The 26,209-nt window shown below is 52.5% G+C and overlaps 2 protein-coding genes across 2 annotated transcripts in view; both read right to left on the bottom strand.

Moving 5' to 3' along the window:
* The window catches only part of ULK2 (unc-51 like autophagy activating kinase 2), a 51,891-nt gene extending 51,398 nt beyond the window's left edge, over window positions 1–493 (bottom strand). Inside the window, exon 1 of the mRNA XM_065418069.1 lies at window positions 404–493. Within this exon, the coding sequence (XP_065274141.1) occupies window positions 404–493 (90 nt within the window). The remainder of the gene's footprint in view (window positions 1–403) is intronic.
* A 12,039-nt stretch (window positions 494–12,532) lies between these two features.
* NLE1 (notchless homolog 1) lies at window positions 12,533–23,167 on the bottom strand. The gene is made up of 13 exons (XM_065418413.1): window positions 23,150–23,167; window positions 22,045–22,188; window positions 21,230–21,447; window positions 20,955–21,034; window positions 20,272–20,348; window positions 17,563–17,660; window positions 16,156–16,348; window positions 15,164–15,299; window positions 14,725–14,771; window positions 14,305–14,507; window positions 13,802–13,961; window positions 13,536–13,606; window positions 12,533–12,607 (listed from the first exon to the last, which is right to left on the bottom strand). Exons 1-13 carry the CDS (start codon window positions 23,165–23,167, stop codon window positions 12,595–12,597), a joined length of 1,458 nt encoding a protein of 485 aa, XP_065274485.1. The 3' UTR covers window positions 12,533–12,594.
* Window positions 23,168–26,209: the final 3,042 nt, after the last annotated feature.

Raw genomic sequence — 26,209 nt, 5'->3', positions numbered from 1 at the left:
GTCAGTAGAGGGAGCTCTGCTCTTAGGCAGGTCTGAGCCCTGACCAAGGAAGGACTCGGTGCACGGAGGTTATACGAGCAGTATAGTCAATAAAGGCAGACAAACCCCCCCACCGAAGTGGCACCGATCTGCGTGTCTCCCCGCCGCAGCCAGTCAATCTGCCTGACGCTGGGGTTCAAACCTTCCTGTTTGACAGGAGCCCGGCACAACAAAGCCCCCGGAGCAGCTGAAAGGGGAGCCCCAGGCAGGGACTTCTCCCCTCGCTGCCTGCGGCTCTCGGGAGGGAGCCGGGAGCGGCCCGGCCCCGGCCCGCAGGGGGCACAGCCCATCCCGGGGGGCAGGCAGGGAAGCGGTTGTGTAACCAGCCAGGGAGCGGCTGGGGACAAGGCGCAGCTCCGGTTACCTTGCGGTGGCGGCCTTTGAAGACCACGGCGAAGGCTCCGTGCCCGATCAGGTCCTTCTTGCTGTACTCAAAGTCCCCCACCACCTCCATCCTCGTCCCGCGGGGGCATGGGGGGCCGGGCGGCGGGCACGGGGGGCGAGCGCTCCGCTCACGGCAGCCCCCGGCGGGGCGGCAGGCGGTCTCTCCCCTGGCTGCCCCCGGGGGCGGGGGCAGCTGCTGTCATGCTGCTAGGGGCGGCGCAGACCCCCCCGGGCCTGGCGGGTGGGGGGCTGCGGGCGGGCGTCTCCAAGGCGACGGGCGCTTTCTGTCATGGGGAGGGGGAGGGGGGAGTTAAGGATTCTGGGTAGGGGAGGGGCTCAGCCTCCAGGGGGGTTCAGCCCCCTCAGGGGGAGAGCACCGGGGACGTCACTGTTCCCTGCTGCGGCTGCTCCTCATGCCCGCCGAGCCCGTGGCCCCCCGGCCCCGAGCCCGGCAGCATCCGGCGGGCTGCCGGGGAAGGGGTGGCCCGGCCCCCCGGGCTGTCGCCGCCGATGCCCGGCGCTGGGCGGGGGTCGTCTCAGGCCACCACTGCCTCCTGCTGCAGGCCCGGCGAGCTCCGCGCTCCGCCAGCTCCGGCTGTCGGGGCCGCCGCGCCACCTCACGGTATTTATAGGCCGCTTCGCGCCAATCCCAGCGCTCGGCTCCTTCCGCCATTGGCCAAGGAGTCCGCTAGGCACGTGCCTGCTCCCGTTCCCCCGCTGAGCCAGCGCAGCCCCCCACCTCCCCTCGGGGTTACCTGACCACCCCCTCATTTCTCCACCGCTTCCTCCCCTTCCAGCGGGGTTACTTGACCCCCATAATCCCAGCACCCCCACCTCCCCTTCCCCTCCCAGTAGGGTTACCTGACCCCCCCCCCATTATCCCAGCACCCCCCCTCCCTGCCCTCCCCACAGGGTTACCTGACCCCCCCATTATCCCAGCACCCCCACCTCCCCCTGCCCTCCCCACAGGGTTACCTGACCCCCCCATTATCCCAGCACCCCCCACCTCCCCCTGCCCTCCCCACAGGGTTACCTGACCCCCTCCCCCATATCCCAACACCCCCATCTCCCCCTCCCCTACCATTGGGGTTATCTGACACCCCCCCCAACCTCCCTCATCCCATATTATGCAGCCTAGCTCAACCCCCCAGTACCCGACCAACACCCACTTCCCCCAACCCCAGTTTAGCCATTGTCATGGAGGAGGGGCAGGGGTAATGAGGTAACCCTCCTGCCTCCCTCAGCTCATGGCCACTTTCTGTGACACCCCTCAAAGACCGGAGTTACCCCAGCTAACACACATCCTGCCTTCACTTGAATTTGCCCCACCCCCCACACACACTGGTTCAGATCAGCAGGAAGTCACACTGAGCCAGAACACCTGCCCATCTGCTCCACCAAGGACAAACCACTCTTGCTAAGGGAGAAGAGCGACCCTAATGACCTGAATGTGCCTGTTATCTACATAGTCCCATCCCTGGGCAGGGCCCTTGTCCAAACCAAAATACTGTCAAGGTCACATCCATCTCTCACAAAATCCCCAGTTAACCCCACTTAGTATCCAGGTCCCAGAGTGTCCGATTGGGTTTAATACAAAATACACTTTTACCCCACTTTCAGATCTATCCCCGCTCCTGTCGGTGTGAATCTCTCATCCAGGAATTGTTAGTGCCTAGCAGAGCCCATGTCAGGAGTCAGGCCCCCACTGTGCACATGTAACAAAACCCAGCCCCTACCCCACAGAATTTAAACTCTAACATTCCCCCTCACTCCACATTTACTCAGCTCCCTCTCCTCCAAAGTGCCCTTGTAACAAATGCAGTTATGTCCTCTCAGTGCAGAGTGAAAATAAAATGCAGATGCTTTTTGTATTTCTCCTCCTGGATGGTAAATCACCTACAAAGTCAGTTGTTCATGTTCACCTCCCCTTGGTCCCCTGAACTCTTGATGCTGGAAGGGTTGGGTAACAAACACTAGAGGGGAAATCTGACTTGTTTGAAGACAAAAATTAATATATTAATTGATTTTAATGAGAACATTTCCACTGGGCTCAGGTTTATGAAAAGAAAGCTTTGACATCTATGTTTGAGACCCAAAACTGAGATGACTCCACCGCCCCTCTGTGATCTGAAATATTCTCCAAGACCTTGCTCCTGTGATCCAACCCATGCCAGCAGACCCTTCTTCCTGCATGAAGTACCACTGAAGTCAGTGGGATTCCCCCTCAGGCACAAGGATCTGACTACAGGATTTGGGGCCCAAGGTGGCCCTACATTAATTTCAACTTCCTAACCCCCATGTGAATTCTGTCTCTCCTGCAACGCACCTCCACCAAGATTTTCTGGTATCGCCCAACACATTGCAGATAAACGGGTCTGCACTGCACTGTGATTTTTTGCATCCCTGTTATTAACTCTTTAGGCTTTTCTGTGCTAGGAAATTTACTTGGTGCTCCATTAGTAAGACCACACCGCAGCTCAAACCTAGCAGAGGACTTAATGCATGGAGCAACAATGGGGGAAATACACAAACACAGCTAGCATGTATAAATGTAATAAACCATGGACGACGTTTTAAAATTACCTATGGCCAAACTCTACGAGCAGGGGCCCCTTCCACCTCCAGCCTGTGTCCTGGACACATTTGTAGATCAGCTTTAGGACGGTTACTTCAACAAATCCAAACATCAGGAAACATGCATGTCACATGAAGCCTTTAACCTTCATCCCACTTCCATTTCCTCCCATTCCTCTTTGTCCCTTCATCTCTTTCCACCTGCCTCCTGTGCTTGGACCAGCATCCCTACGCCCCTGTGCCAAGTGCTTTCCCTGTACCTCAAATCCCTCCTTAAAGCCCATTTCTTCCACTGATCTCTCTGTCCTCCCTCTGCACACTGTTAGTTGTAATGAATGATTAACTCCCTTACCGCTGCACCCCTTTGGAGTGCCAGCCTTTGTTCCAGCAAACAACTGATATACCTGGAATGGGAGGCACCAGCTGAGTTTTGCTTCCGGCATTTGGCAGCACTCAAGCAGTTATAAACATCAGGAGGTGCTCACAGCAAACAGCTATTGATGCTGCCAGTTAGGGTCAGTGCCCCAGGTCCCACACAGATCAGTACACGTTCTCTCATGTGATACATGGCTCCATCCCACTTTGGCATCTGCAAACAGTGACTGAACAGTATGATATTCTGGGACATGTATCCCACCAAGACATTCAGGGAAGCATTTTTGATTGGTGTGGGGTTTTGTTTTGTTTTTTTGCTGCTCTCCATAGTCTTACCTTAATGCACCACACTTACTACCTTGCTTTTTTTCATCTCTGTCAAAACCATTGAAGTTAAAATCTTTTTCAAAGATCTGAGCAGACAAAAGACATGCAGCAATAAATATAACTTAAAGGGACACTGTTAGCCTTATGTAGGACAACTTTTGGCTTTACAGATAAGTGTGTGTGTGTGGTGGGGGTGGGATTACAGAACACCAATATGAATGCTTTTGTGTCAAACAGGACTAAAGGATATATTTTTTAATTTAAACTTTTTTTCTGTATCATGACACCTGAGCCCTGAGCTAACAAACAAGAACCAGAATGTGAAACTGATCAGACTAATTTCATCGAGTCAGCAGAGTAAAAGCAAAAAGTAAAACAGATCAATGCTAAAAAATAAATTAGATAAAAAAATTCAGTTTCATCATAATCTAAGGTGTTAGTAATAACCCAAAGGCTTTGGGTTTTAATATATATTAACAGCACTGATTTAAAAATCAAGCCAAGAGAAAAACAAAACCAGTCTTAACAAGCTAGACATTCAGAAACTCATTTTCTTGAAAAATTACTCTGTTCTCCCATTCTGGTATGAGTCTGTGTCTCCATGCTGGCATATGCCCTACACCCAAAAACTCTACTTCACACAGCCTGCTTTGAAGAAAGACAACACCAAGGGGCCATAAGTCGTATTTGTTGAGACAGACACTTTAGGAATTTCTAAGCCAGAAATTATCCCACCTGGGTCGAAAAATAACACATTCATTTCCCTTGACAGCACCAAGTGATCACACTGCTTTGTTAGCTGTTTGTCTTGCTTTCCTTGGCTGCTGGCCTTGGAATGGGTTAATTTCAGCAGAGAGCTGTACAGGAAGTTGGTGGTCCAGAATGAAACAGTGACCGGGAGAAGCTGGGAAATTTGATCAGCGTAACATTTACTGCTCATCACATGGGGATTTGTAACCGGCTACGGAGAATTTAAACTCTAGTGGCGATGTCAGAAAATAAATGGAAATGTTGCTCAGTGAAAGGACTGTGGAGTTTGACTCTAGATCTCAATGGGATTTATGCTCCTAACTTCCATTGAAATTTGGAGCCTAAATATCTTTGAGGAGTTCGCCTAGGCCACTAGTTTGAACTGGGGTCTTGGCTGGCCTCTCTGAAATGAGTTTCTGTGTGTCAGTCCAGTTCCAGGTGTCCACAAGTGTCATCTTTATTTGTACTCTCAGCAGAGCAAGACCAAAGCATAAGTGAACTGTATTCCCCCCCTCACCCTTAGGAGGTGGGCCCTGCAGATCACAGGGGTGAGGCATACTGCCAGAAAAACAAGGAGAGGTATAAATGGGCAGATTACACTTCTGCTACCGCCACTGCTCCCCACACAGTGGGGATAAATAAAGGGCTCCAATCTCTAGCTCTGTATGGCATTTTGTACCAAAGTGACATTTTGAAAATTGGTCTTAAGAAAAGGGAGAAATCTAGCTCCATTCATAGCCCAGGAGGGAGGACAAGAAGCAATAGGAAAATGTACAAATACAAGGATCCACTCATTCCCACAGTTGGGGCCCCCAAGATAGCAGGTATAGGTCATATGGCAGGGCAGGGAGCAGAAGGGCATAGGGAATAAACATCTCTGCAGGCCTGAGCCACATAACCTGACAAACACTACACCAAAAACCTACAGCGCCCCTAGAAATTCCCTGGGTGCTGAAGTCATGCAACATGTCAAGGAATGTGATCTACTGGGTTAGAGAAGGCAGCTGGGAGGCAGGAGATCTATGTTTTATTCCTGGCTCTGCCACGGACACGCTGCATGTCCTTGGGCAAGTCAGTTCCGCTCTCTGCCTCAGAGATTCTCCAGCTGTAATATGAGGCTAATAATTCCAGGACCTTCCGGAGAGGGGGAAGGTTTTAGTTCCCTTTGGCGTTTGTACGGCACAATTTCGTCCTGCTTCCATCTGCCTGGAATGAAGATGTTAGTATTGTGTGTTTCCATAGCATCTTCTGCCACTGACACCCAGCCACCACCCAACCTGCATACAGTACTCCACACAAACAGCAGAGGGCTAAGGACCCCCAAACTCTGTTACGAAAAGCATCCGGAGACCTTTAACTTCCACACAGAGCAGGTAAGAAACTAGGCTTTTAATGTCTCCACTGAAAGACTTCTACCTCTCCCCAGCCAGTCAGCCCCAGGGGAGTCAAGTTATCGACCTGGGAAAAACCAAGCGATGAGCTGAGCTCCTGGGATTGGGATTTTGCAGTTTTGCAAAGATGACGGATAAACCACTAAATGAGCTTTCTGCGCTGGTGAGAAGAGGCCAGAGCATTGATGCTGTACATCAGCAGGGAGTCAAGGCCCCACTCATTTAAATGTGACCTAAAGGATCATGATGAGGTCATCACACAGCTGGCTTGTGAATCCCCACAGTACAGGGTCTGTTTGAGTCACGGTTGGGAGAAGTGATTGCACATCACTTCCCCCTTCTTAATTACTCCTAACCTTTCACTCGTAGCCCCAAAACTTTCCTCCAAGGAGCGTCACACCTCCTCATCCCCATCACAAAGTCCTCAGGAAGCAGGGATGGTGCTAAGAGGTATTGCTTTAATGAGGGAGTTATAAGGAGTTTAATGGTGGTGTAAACAGAGGCAGCATATAATTACATACCAGAAAGCGTGAGGAGAGATCCTTGTAATAGCAGGGCTGTGTTAGCTGGATACACTTACAAGCATTCTTGTGTTAGACAAGGAACACAAATACCTGTGCAATAGGCATACCTTTGTGGCACATTTCATTAATAATTCATCTGAAACTGGAATGAAAACACAGGAACGTATACTGACATTTACACCAAACGCTGGCTTTTGAAAACCTAAATATTTCAGTACATGCATTTTTGTAAGGTTGCCAACACAGTAAGGATGCCAACCCTCCAGGATTGTCCTGAAGTCCCCAGGAATTCATCTTTAATTAAAGATTATGTGATTTGATGAAACCTCCAGGAATACGTCCAACCAAAATTGGCAACCCTACAACACAGCTGCTAGCCAGTCAGGAAGGGCTGTCTGAGTACTTTCCAGGGATAAATATTAGGGATTTTAGAAAGAGATATTTGATTATTAAAACACATCAAGGATCTTTGGTGAAAAATAAGATTCTTACCTCACATATTTTGATTTTATTACAAGTACACCTCTACCTCGATATAACGCGACCCGATATAACATGAATTCGGATATAACACAGTAAAGCAGTGCTCTGGGGGGGCGGGGCTGCACACTCCGGTGGATCAAAGCAAGTTCAATATAACACAGTTTCACCTATCACGCGGTAAGATTTTTTGGCTCCCGAGGACAGCATTATATCGAGGTAGAGGTGTAATAATATTTTGCACATTTATAGCATCTTTTATCCAAGTTTTCAAAGTGTTTCAATAATCACTGACTTGTTAAAGCTCACACCACCACCTGGAAGAAGGCAAGGGATATATCATGCTCTTTACCAACTATCAAAATGGCAGCCACCTCTAGGGTGGAACGCAGCAGCTGTTTAACAGTACACAACAGCACTACAAAAGAGTTTGAGATATGAAGTGAGGAATGCTGTATCCACACAAAGCTGCAGGGAGAAGGATTTTGCTAGGCAGGAAGACACTTAAATTGAAGTTTGCTCAAGATTCGGAGGTTACCATCATATTCTTGCAAAAAGCCTCACGGGCTCTTTAACGAGGACATATGGGAAGGACCATGGGTTTATTTCACATGAAAGCTGGTACTATGTAAATGGCAAAAATATTAATATTAGAACCTAATAATATTAGTAGCAGTGTTTCAAGGAGAATCTGCCCAATTGATTTTTGCCACTTCACCATGTGGGTGATGGATTTGCAGCCACATGACTAATCAGCTGAATGAAAATTAAAGCCGGAACAGCACCTTTTGGAGGACACACAGATAATCCCAGTCACAGTGGCGGAACCTTCATGTTAGCTCCATCTATTTGTCTAAGGTCTTCTGTTTCTCTTTTCAAAGCATACTGTTCGGTGTCAAATGCTGAAGCCAGAACAGAGAAGAGGGGCAGAAGAGATGGTGACCACTTGGAGCTGCGTTATCTAGGTTCGGATCTGGCCAGAGGGAAAAGCTATTTGTTTGGGAATCGGGAGCCAAAAGTGTCCCAGCAGATAAGTAAATCTCCCTCAAAGCTCAGGCATGCATGGCCAAGCCAGGCTCTAAGGAGTGGAGTTTCTTTGATCAATGGCTAGATGTGCAGGGCTTATCTGCTGAGGTTATTCTAAACATCCCACAAGGCTTTGACTTTCACAAGCCTGGCACCGCTATCTGGTGCCTATTGCAGAGGCGTACCAGTGCCTTTGACCTACGGCTGAGCAGGCTCAGCATTGCCAATGTTATCATAGCAGACGAGATACACCAAGGTCACATCTGGAGGAATGAAAGGAGTAACCTCATGAGCAGGTCAGGCTCTGGGGCTGAAGAACTACAGCACAAATGAGACTGTCAGTCTTTGTGGAAGGAACGTCTTTCGATCCGTCTGTACAGTGCTTAGCACAATGGGGTCCTGGTCTGGAATAGGGCTCCTAGGTGCTCTGGTAATACAAATACATACGTGATCTCCAATTTAAAAATGATATTTACATACCACCTTTCTTCCCCCAGGATCCCAAATTCATATGCACTTGAAGAGCGAAGTCCAGAAGTTTTCATGAGCAATTACTTTTTTGTGAGCCTGAACTTTCTGAAAATCTAGCCCCATGTGCCTTGCTAGAGAGCACTTCAGATCAGATTAGCATCCACAATAAAACATGGTGCTGGTTATCATTAACCGGCAATGTTATCTCCCACCCTTCACTTGTCTGGTCTCTCTAAATTGTGCGGTGTCAGGGGCCATCTCTGATTATGTACAGTACCTAGTTCAGTGGGGGCCCAAACCCAGCACTACTGTAATATAAACAACATATTTCAGAATAATTTTCCCAGCCACTAAAATGCAGGCACCTCTGAAGTGAAACACAGCAACTCATTAGCATGGCACAGCAACACTACCTACCAGTTTAGGACAGAATGCGAAGAAGCTTACCTCATGCAACTGAAAAAGCTGTGCTCAGTTTGGAGATGCATGAGCTGATCTGGACAGACGAACTAAGCTGGAAGTGAAAATCATGAGTTCTAATCCTTGCTCTGACACCAACTAGCTGTGGGGTTGTCATCGCGCTGTACCTCAGTTTTCCCATCTGTAAAATGAGGATAATACCACCTACCTCGGAAAAGTTGGAGGGTGGATTAGCTTCTTTGAACACACAAAGCCTTAAAACAGCTAAGTCTCTTTGTTTTGGGTTTTTCCTCCTCCATCCTGAGCAGTTATCTTAAAAGTAAGGCTATAGATACGTCTGGTGGGAGTTCCCTTTTCATTCACCTTTGTGATATTTTCCTCCCAAGGAGGAGAGCGACTGAAGGACAGCATTCTTAGCTGCAACTTAGAACCGCCCTGCCTTGTACCACAACCTTCACATCAACAAAGTGTGGGTTGCTTCCCTTGTGCAGATGGACGCACAGCCTTAAAATTCAGGAAGAGGCAAGCAGAGGAAGTGTATTAATAAAGCAGTGTGTGTACAGGATATTGCGTTCTTACCTAAAGATCTGGTGAAGATGTGCCAGATGAGCTGGTTTGCAAAGTGGGGAGATATTAAAAGAGGAAGTGATTTGAGAGCTGTAACTTTCTGTTCCAACCTTGTGTTGTGCTTACTGTTTCTGAAGAGCCGACAAGCTGGGGTCATTTCTGGAACGATGAATCCTGGTCTCTATCTTCCATTCTACAGCTGAAATTAGATTACCCAGACCATGCTGACAGTGCAGCACGCAGGGATGAGACGTATCCTGCTCGGGGAGTCTATAAAACTACAACATTCTTTTGCTGAGTGGCATCAGCAAAAGAATAAATAGGCAATGAGAGAATCTACTCATGACAAGCAAGGACTGAATGTTCTGCCTTGGACTTGCTGTTCACAAACGCAGGCCCACAGCCCTGGGATGGAGCAAGCCACAAGAAGCAAATTCCAGCACTTCATGAGCCCGAGCAGGACCAATAAGCACTGTTACAAAGCCCCACGGCTCTAGCTAACCCAGCTTTGTGGCATCCTCACTCTCCACACCACTGGTGATTTGGGTTCTGGCAGTAACCAAAGGGAGACGCGCTATGACCCGTGGAAACAACCTGTACGGAAAAGCCTCTTTGGGCATAGATATTTCACCTAGGTAGGTGCAAAGCAGCGTTGAATGGAGGCTGGGGACAAGGGGTGTAGGGGATAGCTGTTGTTCAGGCATCTTTGTCACAGAATGCTTCAGGCTCCATTAGTTTCTGGGTCTCCTGATGTACTTCCCAGCTGAGCAATATTGGCCTTATTACCTCTTTACCTATAGATCTAGGTTGGTTATTTCCCGGGTTCTCACAACAAATTTTTTGGTGGCCTCAGAGTGCAGCCACCAGACAATTGCTCCTAAAATACTTAATTAACTTTAGGAAAAACAAATAAATATGCACATGTCCAAATCATAGTAATTTATTTATGTAGGTTTTTTTTTTGCAGATTCAATAATACAAATAACAGATAGTTGTGTCTATTCTTTACTGGACCTATACAGAATAGAAACACAAACAAGGTGCTTTGCATGTCCTTGTCTTTTGTTGTTGTTTCTTTTCGGGTTTTTTTAAAGATTTGCCAGCTAGTAAGTCTGCTTCTGTGAAAAGTGATATTTGTATGTTTGTTAACAACACTTTTCACAGCAGAAGACTTGCTAGCTAGCTGGGAGGCAGTGAAAAGTGATATTAACAAACATACAAATATCACTTTTCACAGCAGACTTACGCAGGCCTGGCAAGCCAGGTTAAGCCTTGGTCGGATGGGGAAGTGGGTAGGGAGCAGCACGGGCCCAGGGTGATAGGGTGGATGGGTGTGGGACCGGGGGATGGAGCCCGCTGGGCCCTGCGACTGGGGGACAGAGCCGGAATCTGCGGCCACGCGGCCAGAACCCATGGCCAGAGCCCGCCGCTGCATGGCTGGGAGTCTGAGCTCCACTACCCCTGGGAGGGTGGGGAACTCACACCAGCTGTCTGCTCCTCTGGCATTTGTGCTTCCAGAGGGGGGGCAGAGGCAGCAGCGCTCTCCCAGCGCTGTAAAAAACCCACCTCCGCGAGGGGAATAGCTACCAGCACGGCTCCCAGTGCTGTAGCACTATCTACACTGCCCTTTACAGCGCTGAAACTTGCATCGCTCGGGGGGGGGGGGGGGTGTTTCTTCACACCCCTGAGCGAGGAAAGTTTCAGCGCTGTAAGTGGCACTGTAGACAAGCCCTAAATGACTTGCCCAACGTCAGAGGGAAAGCCTGTGGCAGATCAGGGATTTGAACTCATGTCTCCCAAGTCTGAGGCTACAGCCCTAATCGCTGGACCGTCTTCCTCTTCCTTTCCAAGCCCGTTGTTGGCATTCTCCACACCGTGTTAGGCTTGCACAGCAATCCCCAAGCCAGGATCAACCAACAACTCTAAAGTTTACTACAGAGATTGAAAAAAAACCCCAAACAACTGTTTGCTGAACATCCAGCACAAACCACAACAAAGGAGCGCCAGAGAGAGTGCTTTGGTCTTTAATGTAAATTTATTGCAATTGTGACAGAGAACTCGACATTATTCTATCTGCTCCTTATCAATCATATTTGGACTTGCACTCTTCTTAAACTTCATTGGAAGTGAAAGCTAAATCCAGGTTGACCTGCCTCCCAGAGTGTTGGGCTGCATTAACTTAAAACCCGCTCCACGTTGGCTAGGAACAACTGAACAAATATGAACACACTGGATTTTGAAATAGGACAAGTGACACAGCTCCCTGCACCCATCTGACAGAGGAAATGCACCAGATAAACTCAGTAAGGGACCAATTCTGCACCACGGAAGTCAAGGGGAGTTTTGCCATTGACTTCAAAGGCCCAGGAGCAGCCTTTAGAGACAATCTCAACCCTACAGACAACCCCCAACAGGACGCAAGAGACACAGTAACAGCCTCCCAGTGCACGGTGCACCCGAGCCAGGCAACGTGCATGGAACAGGGAGGGGTCACAGATTCACTCAGGCACGCGCGCCCACTTCTTCGCAATTCAGGGAACAACTGAAACCTGGAAACTCGACACAGCGTCTGCACCAGTTTTCATTTCACGCCTGCTCCCTCCTGCCCTGGTTCAGAACAAACAGTCAAGCAGAAATGGGGTCCTTAGACTAACTTGGGTTGGGCTATTGCCAACAGAGTGAATGATACGTAAGGGGAAAGTTTGACAGCCCAGGGGCAAAGCCACCTTGCTCCCCTCACCCTAACAATGAAGGCGGCCAAGGCTCTCTTACTTACCCGTTAAACAGTTCTTTGCCCCAGGCAAAACGGGCGAGTAGAATTTTGCAAGGTAACAGTGTGATGGTTTTCCCCATTCTCTCTCCGGGGGTCAGGAAAGGACGTGCTTTTCTGTCCCCACTAAAAGCTTTAGCCCCTGCAGGCTCCATTTGCCAGGAAAGGAAACAGCATGACCGGACCCCCGCCCCCTCTTCACTCTCTCCTCCAGAGAGTATAGGCTGCAGAAGTTTCAACAGAAACCAGGCTGAATCGGAGCTAGCAGAGGTCCGGGTGTACTAATGGTTGAAGACAAAGTCATCTGGATGCAGAAGGGCAAGTTCTTTGGTTCGCATTAAATCTGAATCACAATCTCCCTTCACAGAAATTAATCAGGGAGAGCTAGTACGGTGCGCAAGGGGCAGAACACCACAGTCCACGCTGAGCGGGTTAGCTGCCAGGCCCGGCCATACGGACAGGGCCAGTTAGAACCGGCAGGTTCTCTTCACTGCTCCTATCGTCTCCATCTGCAAATGAAAGGGACATCGGGTGTCATCAGCCCAGCACCAGCTCCGGCTTTCGCACCATCCGCCACAGACAGCAGAGTGGCACAGCGAGGCACTTTGCACTAGATTCATACGGTGAGCGCAGTTAACTGGCCACTGGATCACGGGGGAATCCTTTATGCACAGGTCTGGAGGGGGGAGAACAAGGCTGGAAAGAGAGGACCTGAGACTGATTGCTCTGGTGTCCCTTCCCCAATGTTGGCCAACTGCTAGCACAGCAGTGACAGCTGGTACAGATAACAGGGGCTAAATTCTGCTGTCATATTGACTTCCATGCATATCTATCCCTCCACCTCGGGGAGTGCAGAAGGGCTCCTCGCTAGGGTAGCTAGGCACAGGTGCCAATCAATCTGGAATATGGCCCAGCAGCCCAGTTTCTCAAGGGAAATTCTCTTTCAAAGGGGGGAAAAAAGGGTTCTTGGTGTTCTGCTCAGGTCAGCTTTCCCTTTGTGCCGTGAGAGGCTCAGCCTGGGGCGGAGACCAATGCAAGCGAGGGTCCCCAGGCACCAGAACTGAATAGAATGCAAGCTCAGCAAAAAGGCAGGAGTAGAGCCTAATGGTTTCGCAGTGCAGAATTAACTAAGAACCTGAAGACCTGACTGTATTCAGACTGTAACCTCTTTGGGGAAGGGGCTGTCCCTTACTATGTGTTTGTGCAGCACCTCACATGATGGTGCCCCAAACTCAGCTGGGCTCCTGGGGGCTCCTATAAGACTAATCATAACAAAAGCCCAGCTTGTTGGGTGAAGCGAGACGGTGACCGTGGGCCCTGTGGTTCCGTATACAGAACGCGCCCCTCAGTGCATTCCTTTGCAGGCTGTGTTAATATACACAGAGTGCACAGACGCCATGCTCTGCTTCTTGGGGACAGGCCCCAGGGGATACTTACATCCTTAAACACTTATCTTTCCCTCCACTGGCTACTCGCTGTCCATCCGGGCTCCAATCCACCGCAAACACCTACCAACAAAGAGAGAGAGGCGCTCCCGTCACTCCTTTAGGGCCACGCAGCCCCGGTGGCAGGGAAGAACCTCAGGCCCCTGGCAGAAGACACTCCCCAGCTGTTCAGAGACACTGGTGGTGGCCACAGCGTTTGAGAGCCCTCTGCCCTCTCTAGGCAGGTTACTGTGAGCCCCTTGGCGAACGGCATCCTACCTCGTCTGCATGGCCAGGGAGATCAATGGCCAGCTTCCTCGTCTTGGCGTCCCACACCTTCAGCGTGCTGTCACTGCTCCCGCTCACCAGGAGGCGGCTGTCCGCAGACCAGGCGATCTGGTAAACAGCAGAGACGTGCCCTCTCAGGGAGGTGAGGTATCTGACAGAGAGGGGAAGGGGTGGAGATGGGCTGTTAGACACACGCGCATGCTCTGAATCAGAGCTATAAGGAACATGCCCAAGGTCACAGTTAGTCAGTGGCACAGCAGGGAACCTGGAGCTCAGAGTCCGAGTGCCCTGCTCTAATCACTAGGTGCACGACCTCAAAAGCAAAAGGTAACTACTGTGTGTGTGTGTGTGTGTGTGTGTGTGTGTGTGTGTGCAAGGCTGCAGAGGGGAAGGTCGTGGCTCAGCCATGGCAGGGAGACAGGCGCATTTCCTTCTGTGTTACTGCATGGAGTGAACTGCAAACCTTGCGTCTGTAATAGAACGAGAGAACCTACTTTCCCGTCCTGCCATCCCAGAGCTTGATGGACTTGTCAAAGGAAGCACTGGCTATTATCCGGGTGTCTGGGGAGAAGAGCACTTGGTTGATCAATGCCTGGTGGCCTGTCATTCTCTCCAGCGCCTTCTTGTCCTCTGCTGGGGCCCACAGGAACAGCGTGAAGTCATCCGATCCAGACACTAGCCTTTCCGGTGCCTGTCCCTGCAATCAACACACAATCAGCGCACCCCAGCACTGAGCCTCGGCTCACACAGACTGAGCCTCTCACCGCTCAGACGCAAACCTGACGCAGACATAAATCTACATGACTGGCTAAAGATTTCCTCCAGTTTATTTATTCATTTTTTGGTCAGCAACAATGGTAGGAAGCCTGGCATGGGGGAGCGGGGGGGGGGGGGATTTCTTAACGGAGACTTACCCTGACTTGGTCGTACCTGTGCTGCGCCTTCTCTTTCAGTTCTGCCACTGTGTGCAGGAGAGAAGGGAGATTAGCAATCGGGAGCGTAAAGGAAACGTGTAAAGGAAACAACTCTAAGGCCAGGATTGAAGACGTCTTCTCCCTCCAGATTTGTGACTCAAGAAGGATTTTGACAGGGACATTGTGAGGCGTTTAGAACAACGTCCTCTTCAGAGGGTCACACTTTTGACAATGAAATGCAGTGCTTGTGTAGCATTCCCAATCTGCGGTGCTCATGGTTTTATTTTCTAGACAGAGAAACGGGGGGGACCCAGCTCCCCCATGTGACCTTGGAATAGAAGGCAGGGCTTCTGACTCTTAGCACTGTGCCCTACCCACTGGGACACGCTACCTCCTCCCCCGATTCCTCTCCAGCCTGCAATGTACTTAATGCTCTTACGGGTGCCACTCATGTCTTGCGGGTTGACAGAGGCTTCGGCGGGTTCAAAGGCCCCTGTGCGGAGAACGTAGTCGGTGCTCAGAGCCATGGTGTTCACCCAGTGCCCGTGGCCCTGCAGGGTGCGGCAGAGAATTCCCTGAAAGCAAAAAAGCCACCTGCTTAGAAAGGGACTCACAGGGAGACAGCGGCAGTGCAAGGATTAGTCCACAGGACCTCCCGGCTACCCCTTCAATCAGTTATGGGTAGTGCCGGGGTCAGACCATGGGACATCCCAGCTTCTGGCCTCACCTTCAATCTACAGGTAGCATGAGGGTCAGACCATGGGACGTTCTAGCTCCCAGCCCCACTTTCAATCAGTTATGGGCAGTGCTGGGGTCAGGCCATGGGATGTCCCAGCCCCACCTTCAGCCAGCCACGGGTAGCACCAAGATCAGAACACAGGAACTCCTGGCTCTCAGCCCCACCTTCAGTCAACTCCGTGCTGTCTCTCAACGTCATTCCTGACGGACAGGGCCCAAGACATGAAGTCAAGGGTGGCCAGCTCTGCGTTCTCCTTGCTGATGGCTCCAGCTTACGTTTCCAAGCACCACAAACCACGGGGAAAACACACTCCCCCTCCCGCCAGCAAGCTGCGCCAAACCCACTGCTTCCGGGCTGTCATTTATCCAGGGGAGTTCCCATTTCTACAGCAGCTCCAAAGATCTCCACCCCACACAACCACCCAATTCCTTTGGCCAAGGAGCAGACTAGATTCTAATTGGAAACAATCATCGCGGTTCCTTAAATCTGCCAGAGGGGGGTGCTGCTGAGCCATGGGCGGCATGTGCTGCCTCTGCCCAGAAAGCAAGCGAGCACATGCAGCTAAAGCCACGAGGCAATGCAGGGCCAGGATGGGAACAACAATTCAGGTTTGATGCATCGTTTTATTTGCGCTACCTCCCTGCCCAGGCCCCTGGTGTCGAAGTCGACCCACGGCAGGCTGCCGCACTTACATCCTGGCCTCTCCAGACCTTGATGGTTCTGTCCTGGGAGGAAGAGAAGAGCAGGCCGTCTCCGCCCCACTTCACGCACGTGACCGACTGCGTGTGCCCGGTGAGGATCTTATCGCACCGGCCCGTGACGGTGTCCCAGATGCGGATGCTGCAGTCCTTGGAGGCGCTGGCCAAGTAGCGGCACTCGGGATTTCTAGAAGGAAAATTGGAAGCCAGTGAAGGCGCAGGACAGCAAATCTGGCCTCCTCTTCCCGCGCATCGACCGGGTCTGCATCAGCTCCATGGCTGGGGAGGAATTAAGGGCATCCTTACAGAAAGGCAACCCTCCCATTTTGACCTCCGCTCTCAAGCTAAGAAGGGGCAGGCCGGTTAACAGCTGGCACCAAGCCTGCAACATGGCCACTGCACACGCCAATCAAGGAGAGGACTGGCAGAGCCTGGAGCGCAAGGCAGTGGAAATGCTGCTCATCCCTCTCTGCAGGAATGGAGCAAGGAGCCTGCCTGGCTGGCTGGAGACACAGATCCTGAGTTCTCCAGAGCACAGGCAGGATCCTCGACCTCCTCCCCATCCCCCGCTCCTCCTTTTATAACCAGTTTTCGTTAATCCAGTTAATTATTTCCAAATCCCTGTGATTTCCTACTGGGGAATTCAATTTGCAGGGCTCTGCTCCATGGGGGCTATTTTTAATGTTGATAACCTCTTGGATCATCGTCTACAGCTCCCCACCGCCTCTCTCGGAGGTGGAGCTTTCTCAGATGGAGGGGATAAAGAGCTTGTGCGGTTAATCAGCCCGTGGGAGAAATTAACCAGATGGCAGAGGCGGCTGGGGCTGCAGGGGGCGCAGGTGGAGCAGTCAGCGTGGGCAGGGTGCATGAGGCATAGACACCATGGGCTAGTGATTGGCACACAGGACTGGGAGCCAGGAACACCCGGGTGCTAATCGCAGCTCTAACTACAACTCTCTGCGCAGCTCTGGGTAAGCCACTCCCAGCTCCCCGCGCTCTCCCCCATGTACAATGGAGGTAGCACAGCCTCACCTCCCAGGAACGAGGCTGGGGTAACATTTGCACAGCGCTTTGAAAACATAAAGCAAAGGCTCCTGAAACTTACCCTAGCCTTTTATCCATCCGTCTCAAAGCTCATTAGAAAGGAGAGCTGGCATCACTATCTCCATTATACAGCAGGGGAAACTGAGGCACAAGAGAGCCATGCCAAGCCCAAGGTTGCATCACAGGTTGGGGGCAGAGCTGGGACTAGAGCCTGGGTCTCCTGGCTCCCAGCCCGGTGCCCAATTCACTGGCTGCTTTTCAGCCTCACTCTGTACATACTTACTCTGCCATCACCAAGGCAAGGGGCAGGCCTCTCCTCACTGGCAAAGCAAGGAGGCTGGCCAGAAGGTCACTTACATGTGGAGTGGTTCCCAACACAGCCACGTAATCCATTTGGAGTGTCCGGCAAGCACCCTGCCAATCTGATTCCCTGTGTCTGGGTCCCAGAGAAATATCTGTACAACAGAGCAAGCGAGGCGGCTAGATCACAGCTACCACCCAACGTGCATCCCGGGAAAGTCCAGCTCCATTTGCCCTTGCAGTCCAGCTACTCCAGGCCAAGAGTGCAAGGATGGACCTTGGCTCGGGCAGGGGGATGAAGAGTGGATTCCTTTCCTGACCTCGGCAGCCACCAGGTGACACCCTGAGGCAGGAGATTTTGTTCACCCCCATCTTAGCCCACACTGCTGCAAAACCATCAGCCATCAAATTATCCAGCTCTTTTCACAGGCCCGCGCGAGCTGTCCACACCCGGTGCCAGCGGGTTAGCGAACGCCTGCCGAGCGCTGGGAGAGCCAGGACGTGCTAAACGGTGGTTATTATCGGACTCTGCGGATGGGACACACGCTGGCTTTTTGTTGGGTTTTTCTTGCCTTCTGAATAAATGCTCCTCCAAGGAGCTGAGGCATTAATCATCTGCCCAGGGGAGGCCAGGAACTGGAGCAGAACAGCTCACAGGGTTAGTTTAAACCAGAACTGCCTCCCAAGTGGCACCTAACTGCAGATGCTTGGCACCGAGTTAACGGTATAAATGGGCCGTCTCCAGGCTGACAGCAGGCCAGGCAGCTCAGGCTCCTCTGCTCTCATTTCTCTAAACCAATCCCAGGGGAAGTCAGTCCCCCTCTTCTTAGCGGTGGTTCAATCCCAGCTGACTCGGAGCGGAGGCAAAGGAATGAGGCTGTCGTTTCCCCAAGCGTGCCGGCGGCTGGGTTAGGAGTCGTTACTGTTAGCAGCGCTCCAGCAGTGCCTAGAGGTCCCAGCTGAGACTGGAGCCTCATCGCGCTAGGCGCTGTATAAACACACAGCAAGAGACCCGAGAGGGAAAGGAAGGATTATCATCCTCATTTTACAGAAGGGAAACTGAGGCCCGGCGAGATGAAGGGACTTGCCCAAGATCACACAGAGAGGCTGCAGGAGAGCTGGGGACAGAACCCTCAGTCCCAGGCCCATGTCTCAACCACACCACCATCCCACACGGCTGCTCACAATGGCTACCCGCAGGCAGGCCCAGCTTGCTACAGTGAGGAGAGAAGACCCAGGAGGGTGCCCGGCAGGCCCTGAGCCCTGAAGGAGCAGGGACAGCTGAGCCTGGGATTCTGATACAATAAAACCTCTCAGTAGTGGCAACAAGCACGTTCCACTGCGGCTCTCTAAGCGAAGAGCTACCTCCCTGGGGCCCGTTCCCAGCAAGCAAGCAGCCTCCCAAACAAGGAGCTAACCCTTAAAGGTACAGCATGGGCTGCCCTGTGCTTCTGCCAGAATACAAGCCCCTGACCGAGCCACGGGGTCTCCAACGTGGCAAGAGCGGCACAGGAGTATATCCGGCCTGTAGGGAGTGGCCCTGCTTCAATGCTGTTCACCCGGCTCCCAGGCTCGGAGACGGGAGCGTCAGAGCGCTGAACCTGAATATTCCCGGCGATCTGTTCTCCCAGGGGGACTGGCCGAGCCAGCGACACACAAAGAGAACAAGCCCCGGGGAGCGCTAAGCAGGGAGTTGGCTCGGACGGGTGCAGGTGAGGAGTCAAGGCCACTGCTGCTTGCAGGGTTTAAACACACGCCCCCACCCTGGAGACCGATGGCACTCAGCCTGCAGCAGAGCCCGGCTCAGCATGGCCCAGTGCACAGGCACCGGACTGGGATTCTGGAGCCCTGGGTTCTACCCCCAGCTCTGCCGGTGACCTCGGGCAAACCACCTGCCTCTGGGCTTGCTTCCCTTCCCCTCCCTTTGTCCCGCCTACTTTGGGGCAGGGTCTCTCCAGCCTCTAGTGCAGCGAGGCCCTGATCTCAGCCGGGCCCTTTAGGCGCTGCGGTCGTTCATAATAAACGCCAGAATCCACAGCAGGACCTAGGCTGCATCAGCAGCTGCACTGGCGAGGGCGTGATGCCAGCAAGGCACCCGCCATCAGGCTCCAGAGAGATTCACCGCTCTGCAGGTGCCAGCCAAAGGCACAGCCCCTACAGCCTGTACTCACCCCGCAGCTAGACAGAGGGAATGTCCGGGAGCTGGTCTCCCAACCGCGCAGCATGGAGAGCTGCCTGCAGGGGGCAGCACAGGACACAACGCACCAAACAACCAACCAGGGCTGCTCAAAGGGATCTTTGCAAACCCGTGTCAATGAACCCCAGCAACGTGCGGCTCTCCTGCCGGGGATGTGCCTCCAAGCCCCTCGTGGGAACGCCTGGGCGAGTAGCTAAAGTGCAGGTGTGTTCCATAGGCCTAGACGTGACGACTATCACAGGAGCAACCGGACGCATCCATCATAACCCAGCCACAGCCAATTTCCCTCCAGGCCGCAGGGATTCCTGCTCTCCAGTTCCACGCCCGGGTTTGAACAAAGACCCAGCCGTGTTACTCCTTCCACAGCGGTCAGAGGGGCAGACTCATCACCCGGGAGGCTGGTGCTGGCCCAGTCTGGTTTCAGTCTATCGATGGGGGTGCGAGGGCTCCCCCAGAGAGGAAGAGAGCTCTCCATGAGATGTCTCCGGGGCAGATCTCCCCACCCCACCCCCAGGCCTGGCCCCACACAGAGGAATCCGGCCCCTCGCTGAGCCGAAGCTGACACGTACCTGACTGTTTTTGCACCCTGAGGCGAGCTTCCTGCCATCGGGAGACCAGGCGATGCTGAGGATCCAGTGCCTGTGACCTGCCGACCGGAGAGAGTGCAGGGGTGAGGAGAGCCCCCCATCCTGGAGGTGGCCCTGTCTTCAAGAGGCAGCTGTGGTCTGGGGGGCGGAGGGGGGGGGGTCTCCCCTGCCCTTGTTCCAGCCTGACTTCCTGCGCTTTGCTAGCTCAGTGAGCAGCTGATCTTCTTGTTGAGCCGTGGCCTGGGCACTTGTAGAGCACGTCCGGGAGGGGAACAGCCGGGCCCAGGAATCGCTTGTACAGCTTGCACAACATGTGTAGTGCTCACTCGGTGATGTGCTCCTCACACCGACTGGCACCAGGCCCAAAGCCCCGACCCCTGTATGCAAAGCGCTCCGGAACGGGACCGCGCTGCACACATGGGGGAACCGAGTCACTGCAACAAGCCCAGCTCAGCAGCCTCCCCACAAAGGGAAGTGGGGGGTGGTGGGGGAGAGGGCAGCGGCTGGGGCAACCCGGTGAACTCATCAGAGCCACCGCTAGCCTCTGGAGCATGAGCGACTCAGGGAACCCAGGGGCCACGCTCTACTGCCCGGCGAGGCTATCAGGAGGGATGGGCACAGACTCAGAACACCCCATGGGGTCCCCCCTCGCCCGCTGCACCCACCTTTGGCCGTAAAGTGTGGAGTCTCCGTGCTGAGGTCCCAGAAGCGCACGGTGGTGTCACCGGAGCCGCTCGCCAGGTACCTGAGATGGTGAGGAAGAGGCTGTCTGGGCTCAGGGTGGCAGGTGGTGCCAAGGCTCCTTCCCGGTCCATTCCCCCCTCCCCACTACCAGGAGGTTATAACCTTTGGCAGCCCTGTTCCCCAGCCAGCCCAGCCATTCGGCGCTGTCCTGCCTCCCCGCCCGGCAATCCCCAGCCCTCCTGCCGCCCCCCCTTACTTTCCAGTGGGGCTGAAGGCTACGGAGATGACAGCCTCGGTGTGCCCCTCCAAAGAGCTGGTGCATCGCGTCACCGCCCGCACTTTGAACACAGCCTGGGGCTGGTAGATGATGTCGAGGACTCTCTCTGTCTCCACCACCTGCCCCGCCAGGGTCTTCTCCAGCGACGTGACGATTTCAGCATTGTGGACGTAGAAGGCCAAGGGCAGCGGCTCCTCCTGTGTGACAAGAGGCAGAGGCACTAGCCAGGGGCAGATTTCAGCAGGACTGGCTCATACAGCTCTCCTGTTCTCCCCCCACCCCAGGAAAACAATTTGGGACCCCGTGTGCTTCCCGTTACTCCTTCCCAGGGCAGCACCAGGCTGGGGAGATGCACTAGTTCAGAATTGAGGCAGTGGTTGACAAATCTGCCCTGGGGTGGATGGGAAAGACAGACAGACAGACACACACACACACACACACCCCTCTGTCTGTGCCAATCCCTCAGCATCTAGGGAGTCCTGGGGACAGAGTCCCTGGCAGGGCAGGCCCAGGCAGTGCTACGAATGGCGTCTGTACAGCCAGGAGGAGCAGAGCCATGGGTGTGACAGCAGAGAACCCACTGCTCATCTCTCACTTTCCCACAACTGTCTGACCGGGGGCCCTGGCCTTGGCCCAGCAGGAGTGGTTCTAAGCATCCCAACACCGAGAAAAGCCCCATCCCTCTGTGCAATCCCACTCCCCGGATGGGGCTGGGATGAAGCCTGTGGATACCAGCAGTTTGCTGCACCCCCATTAGAGCAGCGGGGGGCGCACAGAGGCCCCTTGGGAAGTACCTTCTGGAGCAGCGCATTGCAGACCAGCTGCAGCTTCTCGGGCGTGATATCGACGGGCACGTCAAAGGGGGACCCCAGGATCTCGCCAGCCTCATCTTTGAACAGGATCAGCAGCCTCTCCACGTCCCCTTGCATCGTGGCGACCTGCAAGCGCATTCCTGCATCAGGGGGGTCAGCCCCACACCAGGCACAGCGCGACTATAAATCAAACCCACCGCTGCCAAAGAGATCGGCACCAGCAAAACCCACACCGCGCTGAGTATACCACAGCCAGAGAGCTGCTCCACAGCTCCCTGTGACAGGACGCTCTGCATCTCCACAGGGACTGTCATCAGAGGATGCTAGGTGCTTTCCTGCCATTAGCCCTCCCATCTCTCCCCCTCCCCCCGCCAACCATTATCCCCATTTTACAGGCTGGGAAATGGGCACAAAAGCCCTGGGTCACCCAGCACAGGCAGGTACAGAACCCGGGCAGCCTCACATCCAGAGCCCCACCATCTACCTGCTACCCCGAGATACCGTGTCAGCCTGCCCGATTCCGCTCAGCGCAGTGCTCCAGAGTCCAGACCCTTCCTCCAGGGGCACCATGTCAGCACCAGTGACCATCCCCACGTGTTCCTGGGACGCGCTGGCTTGGGTTCCTTTGCACGAGTAACCCCAAAGCCCAGATCATTCGGGGCACAAACCCCTCCTCCCCGCCACGAACGCTTTCCCTGGGGCTGGGCCCAATTCACTCCCGCGGCTCCTTGCTCCTGCCCAGGTAAATCTCTCAGCCCAGGCTGGGCACCACCTGGTGCAGTGGGGTCTCTCCTCCGCTCAGCAGCCCCCTCCTGGCAGCTGAGAGGGGGTTTAAACACCACCCCAAGGTCCGGCTTTACAACGGGAGGGACGCCCTCCTTCAACCCCAGGAGCGGCTAGGACTCCCCAAAGGAAGGAAGGGATGGGGCAGGGCCCCTCATCCCAGCTCCCTCTATGGGCTGCTCTGGCTTCGTTTGCAGCCACAGGGCTCTCCAGGGGGGCCAGCAGGCAGCTCTTGCTGGAAGGGTTTTGGTTAGGGACACCTCCTCTGCTCCCGTCCCCAAGCCCCAGCAAACCCCGCACTCACCTGGGCAGCCCCAGCCATGTGTTTACTGCAGCCCTGCCCACGTGGAGAGGAAGTGGTGAGCTCATCTCTGTGCGCCTGGGCTGCAGCTCGGCCGGGAAGCTCTGCTTCCACCTGCTGGAGGAGAGAGGCTATAGCAAGCGATCCTTGGACAAAGGGAATTGCAGCTGTGATGTAGAGACACAGCTGGGTCAAGCTGCCATAGGACAAAAAGATTCCCTGGGCAGATTTCTGCACGAACAGTGTGAGGGAGAGAGAAAATAACCAGCCTTAAAAACCCAGCAGCTGGTGGCAAGGTGTCAGGAAAAGAGGGAATAGAGAAGAGAATGGAAGTATTTTAGTTATTTCACTCCAGATTGTAAAAGAAAGACACACCAAATGAGAGCACAAGGGTCTATCCAGGTTCTGGCAGTGGGGAAGTATCAAATGTTTTTCAGTTTCATGAATAGTACCTAGTGTGTTTAAAAGGATCCAGTCATGTTAACAGGCATTAAACCACTCCACAAATGGCCTCACCTATGTTACCAAGATCACCGTATTCACATGCGTTGTGGTGAAATGCAATGTACTTTTCTACAGCGACTCTGCTTGTTTGCTTTTTGCATCTCTTAGCTGGACAGGGAAAAGAGGTGACTCAGTTTCATTTCGTTCTCAGGCTGTCGTGGTTTAGACCCTCTGCAATGTTTGGGTTACAAACCTTGCCAAAGACTAGGTCACTGTACACATACAGACAAAAACCTATTTCTTTTGGTAATTTAATGGAAACCTCTCTCAGACTCGGCCTCCTAGGGTTTGTAGATCTTAGACGTGGCTTTTACCAAACCTATTCTGGGGCCTAGTTCAATTTGGCAGCATCCCTCTAAAAGAGCAGGAGTCTTTAGGTCTCAACTCAGAGATTTATTGTGGTCATGTAGTCTGACCTCCCGCAGAACGCAGGCCCGAGAGCCTGCCCAGGAATTTCTGCATCAAGTCCATAACTTCTGAGAGAGCTAAAGCATCTTTTAGAAAGACCTGCAGTCGTGATCCCACAACATCCCTCATTCTACAGCAAGCTCTGTGCAGGCAGAACCTGTGCCACGTGGTCCCTCACGAGTCCATTCCCATGGAGCTCGTTACAGGATCAGGGCCTTAGACGGTACATACCATTAAGCGCCATAGTGATTGTAATCACTTGTTACTCCTCAGCAAAGACTCAGCAGAGAGCTGCAGAAAATATTGGTACAGTCTGATATTCTAGTTCCAGATCATTTTGACAGATTAAAAAAAAAAAGAGAGGAACCATCCAAATCGTTTGGGAGGAAGCAGAGTCCACTTTGATAAATTAATAATACCTAGTGCTTATGTAGCATTTTTCATGTTGATCTCAAAGCACTTCACAAAGGAGATCAATATCATTCCCTCCCTGCCCACAACAAAGATCAGATCCTCTGTCAAACTCAGAAAAATCAAATTATTGTCAGGCCTTCCCACCGCTATTTCCATCCTCGTCCCTGGCCTTTCTTGTCATTGATTTTGTCACTAAGATACTGGTAATGTTTTCCAAAGCACTTAAGTGACTTAGGAACCTATGGCTCATTTTCAAATGTGATGTAGCACTTTAAGTCAATGGGATTTAGGCTCCTAAGTGCCTAAATCACAGGCAAGTTTGAAAATTGTATCCACTCTCAAGATTTCACACTTAGTCCCCCCCCCCATTTCAGAATTGTAGGACTTCCGCCAGTGAAAGGACCGGGCATAATACGAGGGTGCTGGGAGGGTTTCCCCTACACATCTCACCAATGCCCCCCAAGCCTGACCTGTGCACCCTGCTATTCCAATCCCGGGCTCCCCACTATACATAGTCCCGCAACCCCTCACCCCCTTGTTATTTCCAGCCCTGGCTCCTTCCCGGCAGAAGAGACTACCATCCTGCTGAATCGTTTCCAAGTTTTGCAAAGCAGAGAGACCAGGAGACCACCTGACTTATTTTCACTTCTGAAGAGACAGAACTTAAGTCTCCAGAGGCAAAAGCCAAATGCATGAACACGTTCTATCTACCTACCTAAGGGTGCTAATTACTGTGATTTAGGCACCACATCTACCCCCAGAATGCACTAGATCAGAAGTCTCAGCCTTTTTCACAGCACACTGTACAACTCCTTACTAGCGAGATTGTCTCATGGATGATCCTCTCCCATTCATGATGCCACAACATCTCTGTGACAACAAGAGCTGGTGCTCCCATGGAAAAGCAGTTTCATGTAGTTTTTGTCCCTTTCAATGGAACAGAGCAGCTGGAAATAAGGAGGAAGCAGCACTCTGGGACCAGCCAGCTCTCCATCGATCCCCAGCAATTTCTCCAGGGATCACAGACTGAGAACCCCTGTCCTAGATTTCTCATTCTCAAGAGGCTTTGTACTGTACTCAAATGTCCAGCAAGTGGGATCCTTCACTTACATATTCCTCAGAAAAGTTACAAACCAGGGTAGGACTTGCTTGGATTCCCATCCCTCTTTCCCGACATCTTCGAATTAGCCCACGTGTTGCATGATGCACCACTTTCTGGTGCATCATGGTCCCTTTTTGATTCTTCTACATGGAGAAACACTAGGATTTCCCTAGTGTTTCGTATTGTGAGGGCACCTGCTTGCAAGAAGTTGCCAGGTGTGTAAAACTGTTTAGGGATAGCTATCTAGATACTTAAATGGCCCCTACTATTACAGTATTGGAGCACCTAAATTTTTACTGTACCTATCCTCATCCCACCCTGTGAGGTAGGGAAATACTATTAGTCTCTCAGGTCCTGTCTGTATAATGGGAATAAGTGACTTCCCCAAGGTCAAACAAGATGTCTGTGGCAGAGCAGGAACTGAAGCCAGATCTCCCACAGTCCAGTCTAGTGCCCTAACCAGTAGGCCATCCTTCTCCTATGCATCCTCTTGAGAACATGGGTTCAATAATGCCTTGATGTAGAGCTTGATTTTAGGCTGTTTATCCCCAACAATTAGGCTTGTGAGCAAAAGCATCAGCATTTGTGGAAAAAGGAAACAGCATTCCAGGCTGGAAAGAGGTCATCGGCTCCAG

The sequence above is a fragment of the Emys orbicularis genome, chromosome 17 (assembly GCF_028017835.1).
Source record: "Emys orbicularis isolate rEmyOrb1 chromosome 17, rEmyOrb1.hap1, whole genome shotgun sequence".
Classification (NCBI taxonomy): domain Eukaryota; kingdom Metazoa; phylum Chordata; order Testudines; family Emydidae; genus Emys; species Emys orbicularis.
This window is presented reverse-complemented; position numbering and strand designations above follow the sequence as displayed.